This window comes from Chaetura pelagica, unplaced genomic scaffold (genome assembly GCF_000747805.2).
Source record: "Chaetura pelagica isolate M959 unplaced genomic scaffold, ChaPel_1.0 scaffold183, whole genome shotgun sequence".
In the NCBI taxonomy this organism is placed as follows: domain Eukaryota; kingdom Metazoa; phylum Chordata; class Aves; order Apodiformes; family Apodidae; genus Chaetura; species Chaetura pelagica.
This window is the reverse complement of record NW_009952706.1, coordinates 705,232-719,471: the sequence shown is the minus strand read 5'-3', so window position 1 is coordinate 719,471 and position 14,240 is coordinate 705,232. Positions and strand designations below refer to the sequence as shown.

At 38.8% G+C, this 14,240-nt stretch overlaps 1 protein-coding gene across 1 annotated transcript in view; it reads right to left on the bottom strand.

The window, feature by feature from the left end:
* The window catches only part of LOC104385735 (ankyrin repeat and KH domain-containing protein 1-like), a 127,202-nt gene that overhangs the window by 84,099 nt on the left and 28,863 nt on the right, over nucleotides 1-14,240 (bottom strand). The window contains 1 exon segment of the mRNA XM_009994226.1: nucleotides 12,997-13,150. Coding sequence (XP_009992528.1) covers nucleotides 12,997-13,150 — 154 coding nt within the window.

Genomic DNA, 14,240 nt, shown 5'->3' with positions numbered 1-14,240 from the left:
AACCAACAGTGTGCCCCTGCGGCCAAGAAGGCCAATGGCATCCTGGAGTGCATCAAGAGGGATGTGGCCAGTAGGTCAAGGGAGGTTCTCCTGCCCCTCTACTCAGCCCTAGTGAGGCCACATCTGCAATACTGCATCCAATTCTGGGGTCTCCAATTCATAAAGGATAAGGAACTACTGGGGAGTCCAGTGCAGATGATGAGGGGGATGAAGCATCTGCCCCATGAGAAAAGACTGTAGGTGATCCCACTCTAGCAGGGGGGTTGGATCTTCAGAGGTCCCTTCTAACCCTCATCACTCCGTGATTTAGTGAACAAAGATGCCTACAAAAGAGGTTTGTTCAAACTATCTGTGTTTGGCTTGTGAGACATAGCAAATTCAAGAAGAGTCAAACCAAAAACCTGACTTGACATGGACTGCTGGGTAAGAACTGCAATAGGAAAGAGTCACACAAAACAATTATTCATCAAGAAATTGCTCTAACTCTGGAACAGTTGCAAACAGCTCTAAGACACAATCCAAGCCAGGTATTATCCCCACAGGACAAATTACATTTTTCTAGATTTTCTCAGTCTATAGAGCTGTAATGTCTACTAGGCTTCTATATAGGAATATTGGGGGGGGGGAAGGGGGGGAAGCCTGCATGCTATAGAAAAGTAACAGTCCCTGCCTGTCTTCCTTCAGCTAGTCCTTATTAGTGCAGTATTGTACAATGTCTAATAAAAACACCTGAGTTTCTGTCAAAGTCACAGAGTAACAGCTAATTCTACCAGTTCCAGTAAATTGCTGGGGTTTGTTCTGGTTTGGTGTTTGTTTTTTTTAATTAAAAAAGCACTTTTACCTGTAGCAACTAAGGCCTCCTTCCTAACCTGTTTCTCACTGTAAGAAAATCTGTGGTCTTACATATGAGAAGAATATTCACAATGCTAACTCTAACCTAAGTTAGAAAGGACCAGAATGGCAATAAGCACTAGTTTATCAACATCTGCATTACTCCGGACCTGAACTTGTCTTGATGCTTCTTCAGGTTTAAACAGGAGGTACGGTATATTGCAGTTAAATAGGAGCTTATTGCTTCATTTCTTAATGACCATATCAAGGATTTATTTTTTTTTTTAGGATTTGTTTCTCCCCTAACATAAAGCCAGCAATACACACCCAGAAAAGACTTGCCATGGCAGCAAAATCACTATTTCAGTGCCTGATGCCTTCTTCACTGCCAGCCTTCTCTTTCCTCCTTCGCTACCTCCTCCTGCAACAACTCTGCAACACCTTTTCCAGAGCCACAGCACCAGCAGTAATTCAAGCACATTTATGCAATTAAAACAAATATTCTTCTGGTTGTATCACGCTGGCCAGAATGATAGTGATTAGCTAAGGAAAAACTTCAGCCACAAGCTGAATAGTCTGCCCAGCTTTGTTTAGCTTTTAAATGGACAGAGGCTCAAATGGTGGAGTCAGCACATCTCTGCCAGAGATGGGCAGTCACCTGCTCATGCTGGGTCAAACCAAGCCTGAGGGCACAGGGACATACCAGCACACTCAACTGGATCCTAATGACAGGACACAGGGCTAAATGAACAAGCAAGAATTGGTATCATCTACCGAATGCCCCAGCAAGAATCAAAGGAGTCTCACTCTACATCAGAGCTTCATACATCATCTCCAACACTCCTGAGTTCCAAGGAAGCATCAAGGCTAGAGAACAAGAGAAAAAGACTCAGATTGCTTCTGATTGCTTATACAAAGTAGTATTAAAACTCCAAGTCGTTCTTGGAGAATTATTTATAAGCACTACAGTCTCAACATAATATTTACCCATAAAACTATAAAAGCAGCAACTTTGCAAATGATAAAGAAGCAGAAATCATGACCTCTGTACAGAAAGCTGAAAAATCAACTCTTTACTTTGTGCCATTAAATATGAAAAAATGTACAAGATTTATTTAATAATTTTAAAGAAAATACCAAAGCTAACAGTTGACAATTATACCTTAATTCCTAGTTCCCTCTTTCCTGCCTTATCAGAGAAAAAAAACAGTATTTCCTCATTTCAAGTCTAATAATAGCTTGCTCCGAAAATCTGAAAGATACAGGTCAAAGAGCTACTGCTGAAACATGGAAAAGAGGAACACTGAAATGGTACCATCCACTGTGGGAGCATAAGGAGCAAAGACAAATCCCACATATCCCTGAGAAACATCAAGATAAGAAAAAAATTTCTTCATGCTGGAGAAAGTGCAACAGATTTCTACTCTTGACTTCTAGCATTCTAACTCAGCCAAATATTTTTAAATGAATCTAGTTTAGGGCTTCCAACCTTTGAAAACAAGTTACTTTACAGGCACTCTCACCCATGTGGTGGTAGAAACAGAAAAGTGGAATTACTTTCTGTTTTTTGAGTAACTTAAGGCTTTCAGAGAAAAAGGATTGTACCTCTACTGAGACTAACACCAGGATATGGCTCCCATGCACAACAGAGATGCAGAAATAAGAACATTCAACCTCTGAATGCTATTGATAAACAAATATCCCACTTGAAACTCTTCTCCACATTTCTAGCGCTTGGAAGGAAACTGAGGCCAAATCTGTAATTGCTTTCCTGAATCAGAAAGCATCCTGAAAATAAGATCTCTGGCAATGTCACAGTAGATTACAGAGTATAAAACAACCAAAAAACAGGATGCTATAGTCTTCAGAAAGAAAATAAAGACTTTATTTCACCACGACCCAACCTGAAGAAAGAATTCACCCATCTATTCTTAATGCATTAAAAACAAACACCCTTCTACAAAACAGTCCAGGGGACTATTACCATCACATATTTTTATTCTTTGCAGCATCCTCCTGCATTTCAAAAAAGAAAAGAGGACACAGGTGTATCAAGAGATGCAGTTTCACCAAGTTCTGTCTCTCTTAACCTCTGTTTCTTCAGATGGAGTTTTTGTCCAGAGGTTACATAAATGCAATGTGTGGCACCACACAACACAAGTTTTACTGAGCTGCTTCTCCACAATGCAGAGAGAAATTCTAACGAGCATTAATCAAACAGACAATTTCTGGATGGAGTTGCTTCAAATAGTGAGTACAGAAAAGTCTGACCCATTAAGATTCTATAAAGCAAACTTTTTACATTCTTTCTCTGCCGATCCTTGCTTTTATCTGTGTAAAGACTAAAATAAAGTTGTTCTACCTCTTATTCTGTCTCTACAGCTTAAGAAGATCAGGCACTGGGTGTGCTCACTACAGGAGAAGGCTAATAGCCAAAAGAAACAGCCACATTGCAACTTTCTTCTCTTTTCATTATTAAATCTTCGTACATGCCCCTTTCCCTGAAGAGACTTCCAAAACATGCTGCTTACTTGTTTTTGGCAAAAGCCAACTGGAAGCCAGGCCAAGCTGGCTAGAATATTCTTGCTCACTGAGGCCTTCCTCTGTTACTCAAAAGTCAAGTGATTATTCAAAAGCAAAGGTAGAATTAACCTTTATAACAATTCAGATTCCTTAAGCTTTTTCAAAGGACATACCCAAGCAGGAGTGTCAGCAAATAAATGTATGCGCACACACACAGCAGAATAATCAACTACACACAGAGAGATATAATTTCTTCAGGTAACAGTTCTTCTGAAAAGTCTTGGTAGATTTACAGTAAAATTAAACTTGTAAACTAACTTTTCTCCAGCAAAAGCTGGCAACAAACTGAGATGTATAAACAAAAGCACAGCTTGTAGGACAGATGAAATAACACTCCCACTTTCCATGCATCAACAGAGCTCGACTTGAGTAATGTGACTAACTTGGGGCAACAAGCTATGAGGAACAGAGATCTGCAGAGGTGAACCAGAGCAAATGTGAGTTAGAAAGATTTTATACTATCAAGGTTAAATAGGAAAAGAAAAAAAAAAAAAAGAACAAAGAACCAAAGAAGATCACCATCTGCAAGTTGGATCCAAGGGTGGCTGCTTTAAAAATGGAACACTGAGTTTGATATGATGCATTTTAAAAAAAGCAGTCAAAGCAACTCCACCAAACCCACAGCCCCCCATGGACCTCATCCCAGAACCCCCCATGGACCTCTTCCAAAGCACCTCAGAGCCTCCTTTGCCCCCAAATTTTGTATGTAACACTGAGAACTGATACTCTGGAAAACCTTTTCATCCAAGCAGCTGGCTTGGCATTCTATGGAACTTCCAGCACTGCAGATTGTTTGTCTAAATGAGTTCTCAAAGGCACCCATCAGGAATGGCACAAGCACAGGTGAATTTGCCTAAGGAGAAGGAAGGGAAGAAGATATAACAAGAACTTAAGATCTTTCAGCTTTACTTTTCAAAAAGTTTTAACATGCTATACCAAATTTGATGAAAAGGTGATGGGTAAATGACAAGTTAGTAATTGCTGTTTCAGTGATGATGCTTTTTTTACACAAGTCTACAAGTCTTTCGAGAACTGCACTATGTCTTTTGTTCCTACAGCAAGTACTTCCTTGATGGATACAATGGAGCTACACTTGTGCAATGCTATAATGTTTTTTAAAAGTTTCCTAGTATACGTTGAATACATAAGTATTTAAATACTTTACATTAACAAAGAACATAAACTATATTGCTTTAATAAGTAGAATCAAAGATGAGCAGCAGTATGTTGTACATTATTTTATTTTTCATTAATCTGGTGAAAACTACCTTGACTTTCTAGAAATAAGCAAATTTTCTCATTTATGCTATGCAAGTGCTACATTACTGTTTGTTTGCCTATGAACTTTTTTTTGTAATTACCTGCTAAATACAGAATAGTAATATTTTGTCAAAGTTGAGTTACCAGTCAAAAAAAGTAACATTCATCTGTTACACCATATCAAGTATTAATGACTCAGTGTAATCTGTTGCTTCTGACATCTAAAAAAACGCACACGAATACTTCGTATCATTATAAAACTGATAGAAGAACAACGTATTGTTGGTCTGCCAACAAGAGCTCAGTTAATTCCTCTCACGTGTCCTGAGACACTCGTCACAGCTCACGTTTGACAGTTTAAGCACCTCTTACATAAAGGGAGGAAGCAGCCCTGCTTCCAACAGAACTATGTTCTCTCTCACACTATACTTCCAACCAGCCCCAGAAGGGGTGGCTACACATTCAGACTACCAACCTGACTTACCAGTCTGTCCAGTATGGAGCTAAGTGGCTGGCACTAGTTACTGCCACCACACTTTGCCATTAAGGTCCAGAACTTAAAAAAAAAAAAAAAAGAAATCTGAGTGGGGAGACTCAGAACTGACCTTCTACACACTGTGAAGCATTCACTAAATACACAGGCTCTATTCTGAACACTTCTAAACTTTGGTTTAATCATCATGTGCTAAGGAAATTATGACTGACAAATGCAGAAAATAGTAAAAAATGCAAACTTAAAACCCAAGTCCGTGTGTAATTGAAGGCTCGTTTTTTATTAAATTATTAAGAGACTCCTTCTGGAGGAGATACAAGCAAAAGACAGGCTCTTCTACCTCCTCACTCTCCTTATGCACTTAAGGAGTTCACCTGATGAACTGGCAAATGTAGTAACATGCTTCATTACACACAAGATCACAAGATCAACATCTACGCTCCCCTCTTACACAGGCATCACAAAGAAAGAATCATACCAGTAGCCATCTGTTTAGAGAAAGAACACGTGCACATGAATGGAACAGAAGAATACAGAAAAGATACTGTATCACGCTCAAATGAGACACACTCTGTTAAGACACCCAGGTCAACAGCAGCATTTACCAGATACTAGGCTTTAAGCAACCTGTGGTTTGAGCTAGTGTTGTGGTTTTTTTCTGTACCCGATTAATGCCATAGACATAAGTGGTTTACCTGCAACATCGCTATGCAGGATCTTTATTTACCAACCCTAACACAAATCTGTAGGCAATCAAAACAAAAGCTTGCTTCAACTTACTACCACCAAACAGGATACTTAGTCGCTGTCCCACAACAGCCCCCTTGCACCCTGCAAGGGGTACCAGCTCTCCAGTACAGACCACGGCACTGCTCAGCCAGCTCTGAGCCAATGGCCAGCAGCAGCACAAAGCCTAATGTAAGCTTCTGCACCCCACTGAATGTGCTTATTTTCACTTGGATGGATGAAGGAAGCATACCACGTACAAAAAGAGTAGGATCTCCTCTTGGTACAGGCTAAATTCCATCTCAAGTCAGGCATCACACAGGACTGTCAATAAAGCACTGCTTCCTTTCTCCTGCCCAAACCCTCCCTGCCTTCCTCCTTTGGCTGTGGCTATTGCGAGAACCAACAGAACAAGTCCTGAAGCAACACTGAGTGGAAAAAAGTTTGGAACCAGGAATATGCCCATATTGGAACAGGAGGTCAAAGGGAATTTTATCTTGCAGAAGAATCCAACTTGCATGAAAAATAAAATACAGCAAAAGTAAAAAATAAAACAGGAGTTAACAAATAAATATATATCCAGGATTTGGAAGAAATCATGTCAGAAGGAGAATTGCATTAGTTGTTCACAGTACAGTCATGAAGGCTGATCAACTTCTGAGATATTATATAGACAGATACATAGAGACATAAAAATATGCAGACAACTTAAGAGATTGAAGAGTAACTTTGCCAATGTTCTTACTTCACAAATTAAAACTCGTAACTTTGTCCTGTCTCTTCCCACTCCACATCCCCGCTGAAAAAATTTTAAATCTCAGAATCATCTTTGTCAAAGAATTCCAAAAGCACAGGGTTTAGATCTGGTAGGATACTCAGCTGTCTGATAACTAAATTTAAGGGCAATGAAACTGTTCTTCACAGCAAACTCTTAACTGAAAAAGAGTAAAAAAAATATGAAGCTGGTACATTTAATGCACTTTCAAAGTATGGAAGTTAATTTGACTAAGAGTAGTATTAGACTAGACTTCTTCAATCTAAAAGCCTAACAGATTAGAAAAAAAAAATCATGCAAAACCTCACAGAAATATAGTATTAATAATCCAATTACATGCACAAAATTCAGTTTATCCAACTTACTCAAAAGCAATATGTTTCACATACCATATATTCCTTCCCACTCTGAATCTTTAGATGGTAAAGAAAGAAAATAAGCAAGTCACTGTAATGTGCCGGTGTCTTAAAAGACAAAGTTTTCTAGTTAAAATGACAGCAGTAATTTCAGTAGTTCAGTAGTACTTTGGTCTCCAAAGAAATGCCTAGAATGAAGCCTATATCAACTTTCTTAATGTAAACTGTTTATCTTTTAATCTCTATGCTGTGTCCATATATCACCAAGTATTTTACACCAGATCAAATTAGGGTGACAAACTTCTCTTGGTTTAAAAAAAATAAATCAAAATAGTTGGACTAACGTTGGACTTTGTAAAATGTGGCTAAACACATTGCATATTTTATATTGCTGCATTTTTACAAGTTCCATCTTTGCTCAAATTCTAGCAATTTTCTCTCAGATTAGAATCATAGAATCACTAAGGTTGGAAGGGACCCTAAAGACCATCAAGTTTCAGCCTCCCTGCCCTGAGCAGGGAACCCTACCACTAGCCCAGGTTGCACAAAACCTCATCCTCCCTAGCCTTAAAAACCTCCAGGGACAGGGCATAAACAGATTCTCCTCTCTGATTCCCCCCAGTAAAGACCTTATTTTTCTTTTGTATTCAAGAACACTGATACAGACCTAGATATAGTTGTTACATTCCATGAACACAGAGGTGCAGCCATTAAACTGACAAACATGAATCATTCATTTTCTGCAGCCCTCAGCTCCTACAGTTTGAAGTAGAACTTGGATAACCCTTCAGAGGTTAAGTTTCTAATAATTCACTTTATTTTATTTTAATCAAAAACATCCTTGCTGTTAGTGAATGATGGATGGGTTTGGGCACTTCACACACACACAAAAAAGCAGGTCTAGCTGACAGCTTGGCAAGTGCATAAATGGAGAGATATATACACTGGAAAGCATTCAATTTTTCAACTGCTGAATCTCACTCTGTCCTTTCAGTTTATCCTAAAGCAGCCAGATTTTATCTGGGCCCATTTGTATTTTTACCTGTGTTCTGTATTTCCACTAAGTAGGTGATTATTTCTACTTTTTGCCTTCCCCAGTTCCAGAATACAGAACCTGATGGCACCCCATCCTACCAGCTTTCCAAAGAGCGGTATCAGGCCCTCATGCCAGAATTGGCTACTGAAATTCAGCAGGTATTAACAGACACTTGTGAAAGAGGAATCTAGTCTTAATAACAATTTAAACTGCATTTAATCCTCTGAAATCTCAAAAGCAGCAAACCGTCTATGTGAGAGTTTCTAGTCACCTTTAGTTCTGTACTTCAACAGAAAAGAAGGATGTATATAACTGATCTCTGTTTGAACATAAGGATGAACTACTCGTATCAGTTTCATTAAGCAAACCCTTGGGTAAACATGGTTCATCTACAAAATACCCTGATTTTCCTCACAAGCGTCTTAATAAATACCAGCAGAACTCCTGAAGAACTCACTGCTAACAAAACTCTTCCCTGTGTATATACTCCACATGAACACTGAGTGCTCAAATGCTAGACAAAGTGTTTTACCACTTTCTTCTGAATATATGTTTTTTCATGCTTCGTTGTCAAAGTGCTTCAACATTCAGACAGAGAAGGAACATGATCAAGAGATCTGCTGCTAGGGATACTGACACCCAAGCCATTTCCTCAAGTTAAAAGTAATTCAGTAACATTCTACATCACTTACCAGAAAAGTCTGCAAAACCATTCAAAACACTACAAACAGGGTATTTTAACAGCTGGGATTGATATTTTGACATTTTACAACCTTTTGGGGAATTCTGCGTTTTGGGTGCAGAATACACTGGACATCCAGGATTTTTATTTTTTATTTTATGCTTCCACCAACACCCTTCTCTCTCCTCTTTAAGAAACAACCTGTACAGTAGGAACAGGACTGCACCACATAAGCATTCCATTTTACCTTCCTGATGCCTATAAAAGGCGGGATCAGAAAACAAGTTAAATAGCTCTAAACATGTCAAATAGCTTTAACATGTCAAACGTTCCAGAACTCTTTGAAGGCAAGTTTGCCCTTTTAAGAATATGTCTTGAGGGACCCATGGAGGAACCTGCCAGGAAGAGGAACAGCTCTGAAGCCTATAGCCATTCCTTCAGAGCAGGGACGAACTCTCATCCTCCAGCAGTTAACCACTGTCCCGAAAAATGACGATATTGAAGATACACAAAAGAACCATAGGCCTTCAGAGCTGGAATATTATTTTAGGAAATCAACAGTAGCATAATTAACATTGGAGCAGTATGTTTCTAGTGCAGAACATCAATCACTGGTAGAATACTAATAATCTGTTCTATTAGAATCTAAAAAATAGAAACATCTCCAAACAGCATGGTTCTCTTTCCATAGGTTATTTTACCTACAAAACTCTTCCTTTTCTACTAGGAGTCAAACTGAAGGTATACAAAAGACCTGGTTTGTTTAGGGTAACTTCTGAAAGAAAAGGATACAATTTATCTTCAATTTCTGAAGATAAAAAGAACTCATCACTTCCATAGAACAGTGAAGTTTCTCAGTCTTCAGAAGGTAAAACTAGGGGTTTTGAGAAATAATACTGTGAATTATTTGCGAAAGATTAATGTGAAATAATAATGTGATATTTCTCCTCCCCCTCTACTTGGCCCTAGTGAGACCTCACCTGGGAGTACTGTGTCCAGTTCTGGGCTCCCCAGTTCAAGAGGAACAGGGATCTACTAAAGAGAGTCAAACGGAAGCTACAAGAATGATGAAGGGACTGGAACACCTGCCTTATGAGGAAAGGCTGAGAGATCTGAGGCTTTTCAGCCTAGAGAGGAGAAGACTGAGAGGGGATCTAATTAATTAATGCCTCTAACTACATGAGGGCTGGGCCTCAAGAAGGCAGGGACAACCTCTTGTCACTTGTGCCCTGTGATAGGACGAGGGGAAATGGATTCAAACTTGAGCACAGGAAGTTCCACATCAACATGAGGAAGAACTTCTCTACTGTGAGGTTTACAGAGCCGTGGGACAGGCTGCCCAGAGAGGTTGTGGAGTCTCCTATTCTGGAGACTTTCAAGACCTGTCTGGATGTCTTTCTGAGTGATCTGCCATAGCTTTGGTCCTGCTCTGGCAGGGATGATCTTCCTAAGTCCCTGGACTCGATGATCTTCAGAAGTCCCTTCCAACCCCTAACATTCTGTGATTCTGTAATACAGTAACTGATAGCTGTTGATTAACAAAGTGCCTGTGCTTTGCTTTAACAGATTACAGAAGGAAGGTACTGTTGCCCAAACTAAAGCTAATCAGCCAGATTTTCAGTGGACCTAGTAAACATAAGGAATCTAACTGCTGTTAGTGTGCACACATATATGTACATATATGTACACTTGCTGCTTTGTTAAGCATGGGTGACACACACCTCTCTTGCTAGAAAATCTACCGAAGGCTGTCACCCTCAGCATCCAAAATTACAAAATACTTTTAAGTCCTCTTGGAAACAGATAAAGAAACTGAACTGCAAAAATATATGCAGCAGTCCTATGGTGACTAAATATAACATAGAGAAACATTCTAAAGCAGTTCAACTAATCTCAGACCTCTACACTTGCATATGTAGGCCCAACTGGCTCTCAAATAAACATAGTTACTTAAAACAAAAACTCCTACAGATCTTAAAAGTGCCTTGGCTGAAAACCACTTTTGCATAAGGAATCTGAAGAACATCACACCTGGCTGCAGTGGCTTGAACTTACCTTCCAGAATTAAAACACAACATGTCCATGTGAGATCAGAGTATTAAAGGATTCATGAAGAATAGGCAAAACAAGTTTTGCAAGTCATACTCATTAATATCCTAATGACACAGCCACAAACTCTCCATGTGCTTCCATTCCTAAGAAATCTGAGACACTAAATGCAAGACCAATTTTCCTCTAGGTTGTAAGTCAGAATCAAGCCTCCAACAGGTGATGCGTTTATCACAACGAAGGCTGAGCTACCCTGGAAACCACACCAGACAAGGCTGCAACTAAACCACTTGTTCAAGCAGTAGTTCTGCCTTCTACTTCTGCAAGCTATACTTGATGCTGGGGACTAAAATGCAACTAAAATAACAGGAGAAATCACTTGCTTTCCCAAACTGCAAAATAATACCAAGTCCCAATACTAGGCTGCTTTGTTGTCATCATGGAAACCTAGAAGTTCACTCGGAGTTAGAAAGGGCATTTGCAGCCAGGCCAGCCAGAGAAATTCAATGAAGATATGAAAACATCTCACAGAAACACTACCTTCTTTTTAAATCACGTTCAAATTATGGCTTTGATTAATCAACTACCAGATTCTCAGTGCCTCCTTTAGATTAGCCTAGTGATATTTTCAGTGTTCAAATTCGCAGTGGGAAAGACAAGTACTGCTTAACTGAGGAACTTTCTCAAGAGTGTTTTCAGTCTTTTGATCTCACATATCTCTCAAGTGGCATTAATTTTGTCCAATCTTTTTAGAGAGATAGATGGAGCCCCCAAACAAAAATACAGTTCTTAAATTTGCTCTCCCTTCCAGACTCCTTTTCTGGCCACTTGCTACATCCCTGCCAAGCACTCACGGGATCAAAGCACAGAAACCTCAGATTAAAAAGAAATCAACTAATCCTGGCAACAAGTGGCCAACTACTGCTTAGAAATTTGAAGCAAGCATTACAGGAAGCAATGGTATCTCACAGATCTGTTAAATAACCTGAAATAATTTTGAACACTGCAACCCTATCTTTAAAGCCCATACCTCAGAGACCAATGGCCCTCATAACACTAGCCATCAGACATCTTCACTGAAAATTTACAATAGGTTTTAGGACACACCAGTCATCAGGTGCATGAGAGAAACTGAAACTCATTTTCATTTCTAAAAGTGCTTCTAAAGGGGTCAGACTATTCTAATTCTTAGTGCTTGGAGTATTCCAGAAATACTCTTATCCTTCCTGCAAATCAAACTTTGGTCTCCGAGAGTTATAACAGGTTAGAAGAATTTTAGGGGACCACCTTTAACTATATTGATGCAACTTTCTGCTGACAAAAGCTACGCTAGTTTGCAAGTAGAATTTTCTCCAAATTCAAAATGCAAAGAGAACTAACAGCCCGAGGCCCTTGCCCTCTTTTCTTCCTCAGAATGAAGATCTCCTCTAAGACTGTACCTAGTTTTACATCTTTACACCTGTAAATAAATGTTATTTTTATCTAAAGTGTGTTCAAAGCTAAAGTCTGAAAATATTTTTCAGTACATTACTACTAGCCTGAGTATGCACCTGTAATAATCTAACACGATTTTTTACAAAGTAGGGGGTTTACATCTTTTTGTCTTTGGGATTTTGAAACTGACAAATAATTTCCAAATCCACATCAAACACCTAAGTAAAAAACCTCAGAAAGACTTTAATTATGCAAGCCTTCACACTAAAAATAACAAATGTAGTGGCACTAAGTTGATTTAGTCCAGTTCCAAAACACGAACATTTAATATGTATTTTTCAACAGTCATATCTCAGGACTACAGAATGGAAAAATGTATTTGTGAAAGTCAAAACAGAGGAACAAGTGTTCACCCATATATTCCTGTAGTAATGGATTAGTAATTATATATTGACCAAAGAAGCAGAAAAGAAGTCATTTTAGCAAGTCTACTTCCTTCCATTCTCTCCACTTTAATCCTCCCCCAAGTAACACATGTAACCTTATCTGGTCAATGAAATACCATATAATTCAAATTAACTTTTCTAACTTTGTATGTACAGAACAAATGGATCAGGCTACCCTCAAACCCCCATATTTTCCATGTTCTGCTCCCCACCCACCATCATGGTAAATTTCCAGATTTGTGAATATTTCACTAGGATCAAAATTTACAGGTTGCCAGATCTGTGTACTAGTTAGGTTCAGAAACAAACTGTACAAAGAAAGTACCTGCTGCCTCCAGTAAGGCTTCTAGTCTTGCTTGTGTTTCTGGATCCACAGTTCTCAAGTCCGCACCTTCTGCAGTACTCGATACGAATAACTCCGACGTGGTTTTAAGTACTTGGTTATCAAGATCTTCTTGGTCCAAAATAAATGATTCAACCTGTTTGCCAAGACAGAAAAATAATTTTACCATTTTTGAAGTTTTATACTAGATCTGAACTATTAAGGAAAATATAAAACAATTTAACTGCACGATCATAATCATTTTTATGCTGCACAGATTACAGGACACAACTGTACAGATTACAGGACAGAACTGTACAGATCATCTGGTCAGCTCACAGAAAAGGTAGGTGAAACCACAAAAGAAAAAACTCTCGATGAAAAACAGTTTATTGTAAAATTAACAACTAACAAGTTCTTGAACTACAGCAAGGGCAACTCAGATTAAAGATTGAAAGTACATTCTGCATGTTTGGACAGTTAACCACCAAAGCAGGCTGCTACGAGATGCTACAGTTTGTCACCAGAAGTCTATCTACTTTGTTATTAAAAAAAGCTGTCAGTAATTACTATGGTACAGCTGAAACTGTCTTGAGAGCCAAGGAGGGACTGAATGGTTTCCCTTGATGCTTTTCAGTTCTACTTTAAAAGTAATTTCAATTTATGTAGCACAAGAATTTTTTTGTTATCTTTTTTTTTAGTAGAAACACCACAGTTGACTAAAATTCAAACCCCAAATATCAGTTTCCAAGCTGGCACTTAGTATTACCCCAGTCATTAATGTTTTCTAGACAAGAACAGCTGTGTAGGACAATTAAGCAAGCAGGTAGTCCAGCTGAGCAACAATAATGCAGTCCCACCAGTTGCTCACATGATCTCCAAATGCAAGCTCATGGAATTACTCAACATAACACACTGTAGTTTTCTGACAGCTTGACTAAGTAAACAAGGAGAATATCCAACTCATATTCCAATGAGTAGAACTGTATTTCAGAATTTGCCCAAATACTGTACAAATACTGTAAGATAAAAACACTACTTCATAGTAAGATGTTACCTGTTCAATACAACTGGAACCTTAAATATCCCATAGAAATGAGAGGTGCTCATTATGTCACCACTGCTGCCCTCTCCCACTTCACGACCCAGTCACTTCTTCCTTCTCTCTTTTTTTTCCAAATTTATCACCCCATCTTTCTCATGCCAGCAGTGAACTATCATCATATTCAGCCCTATCATGTAACACC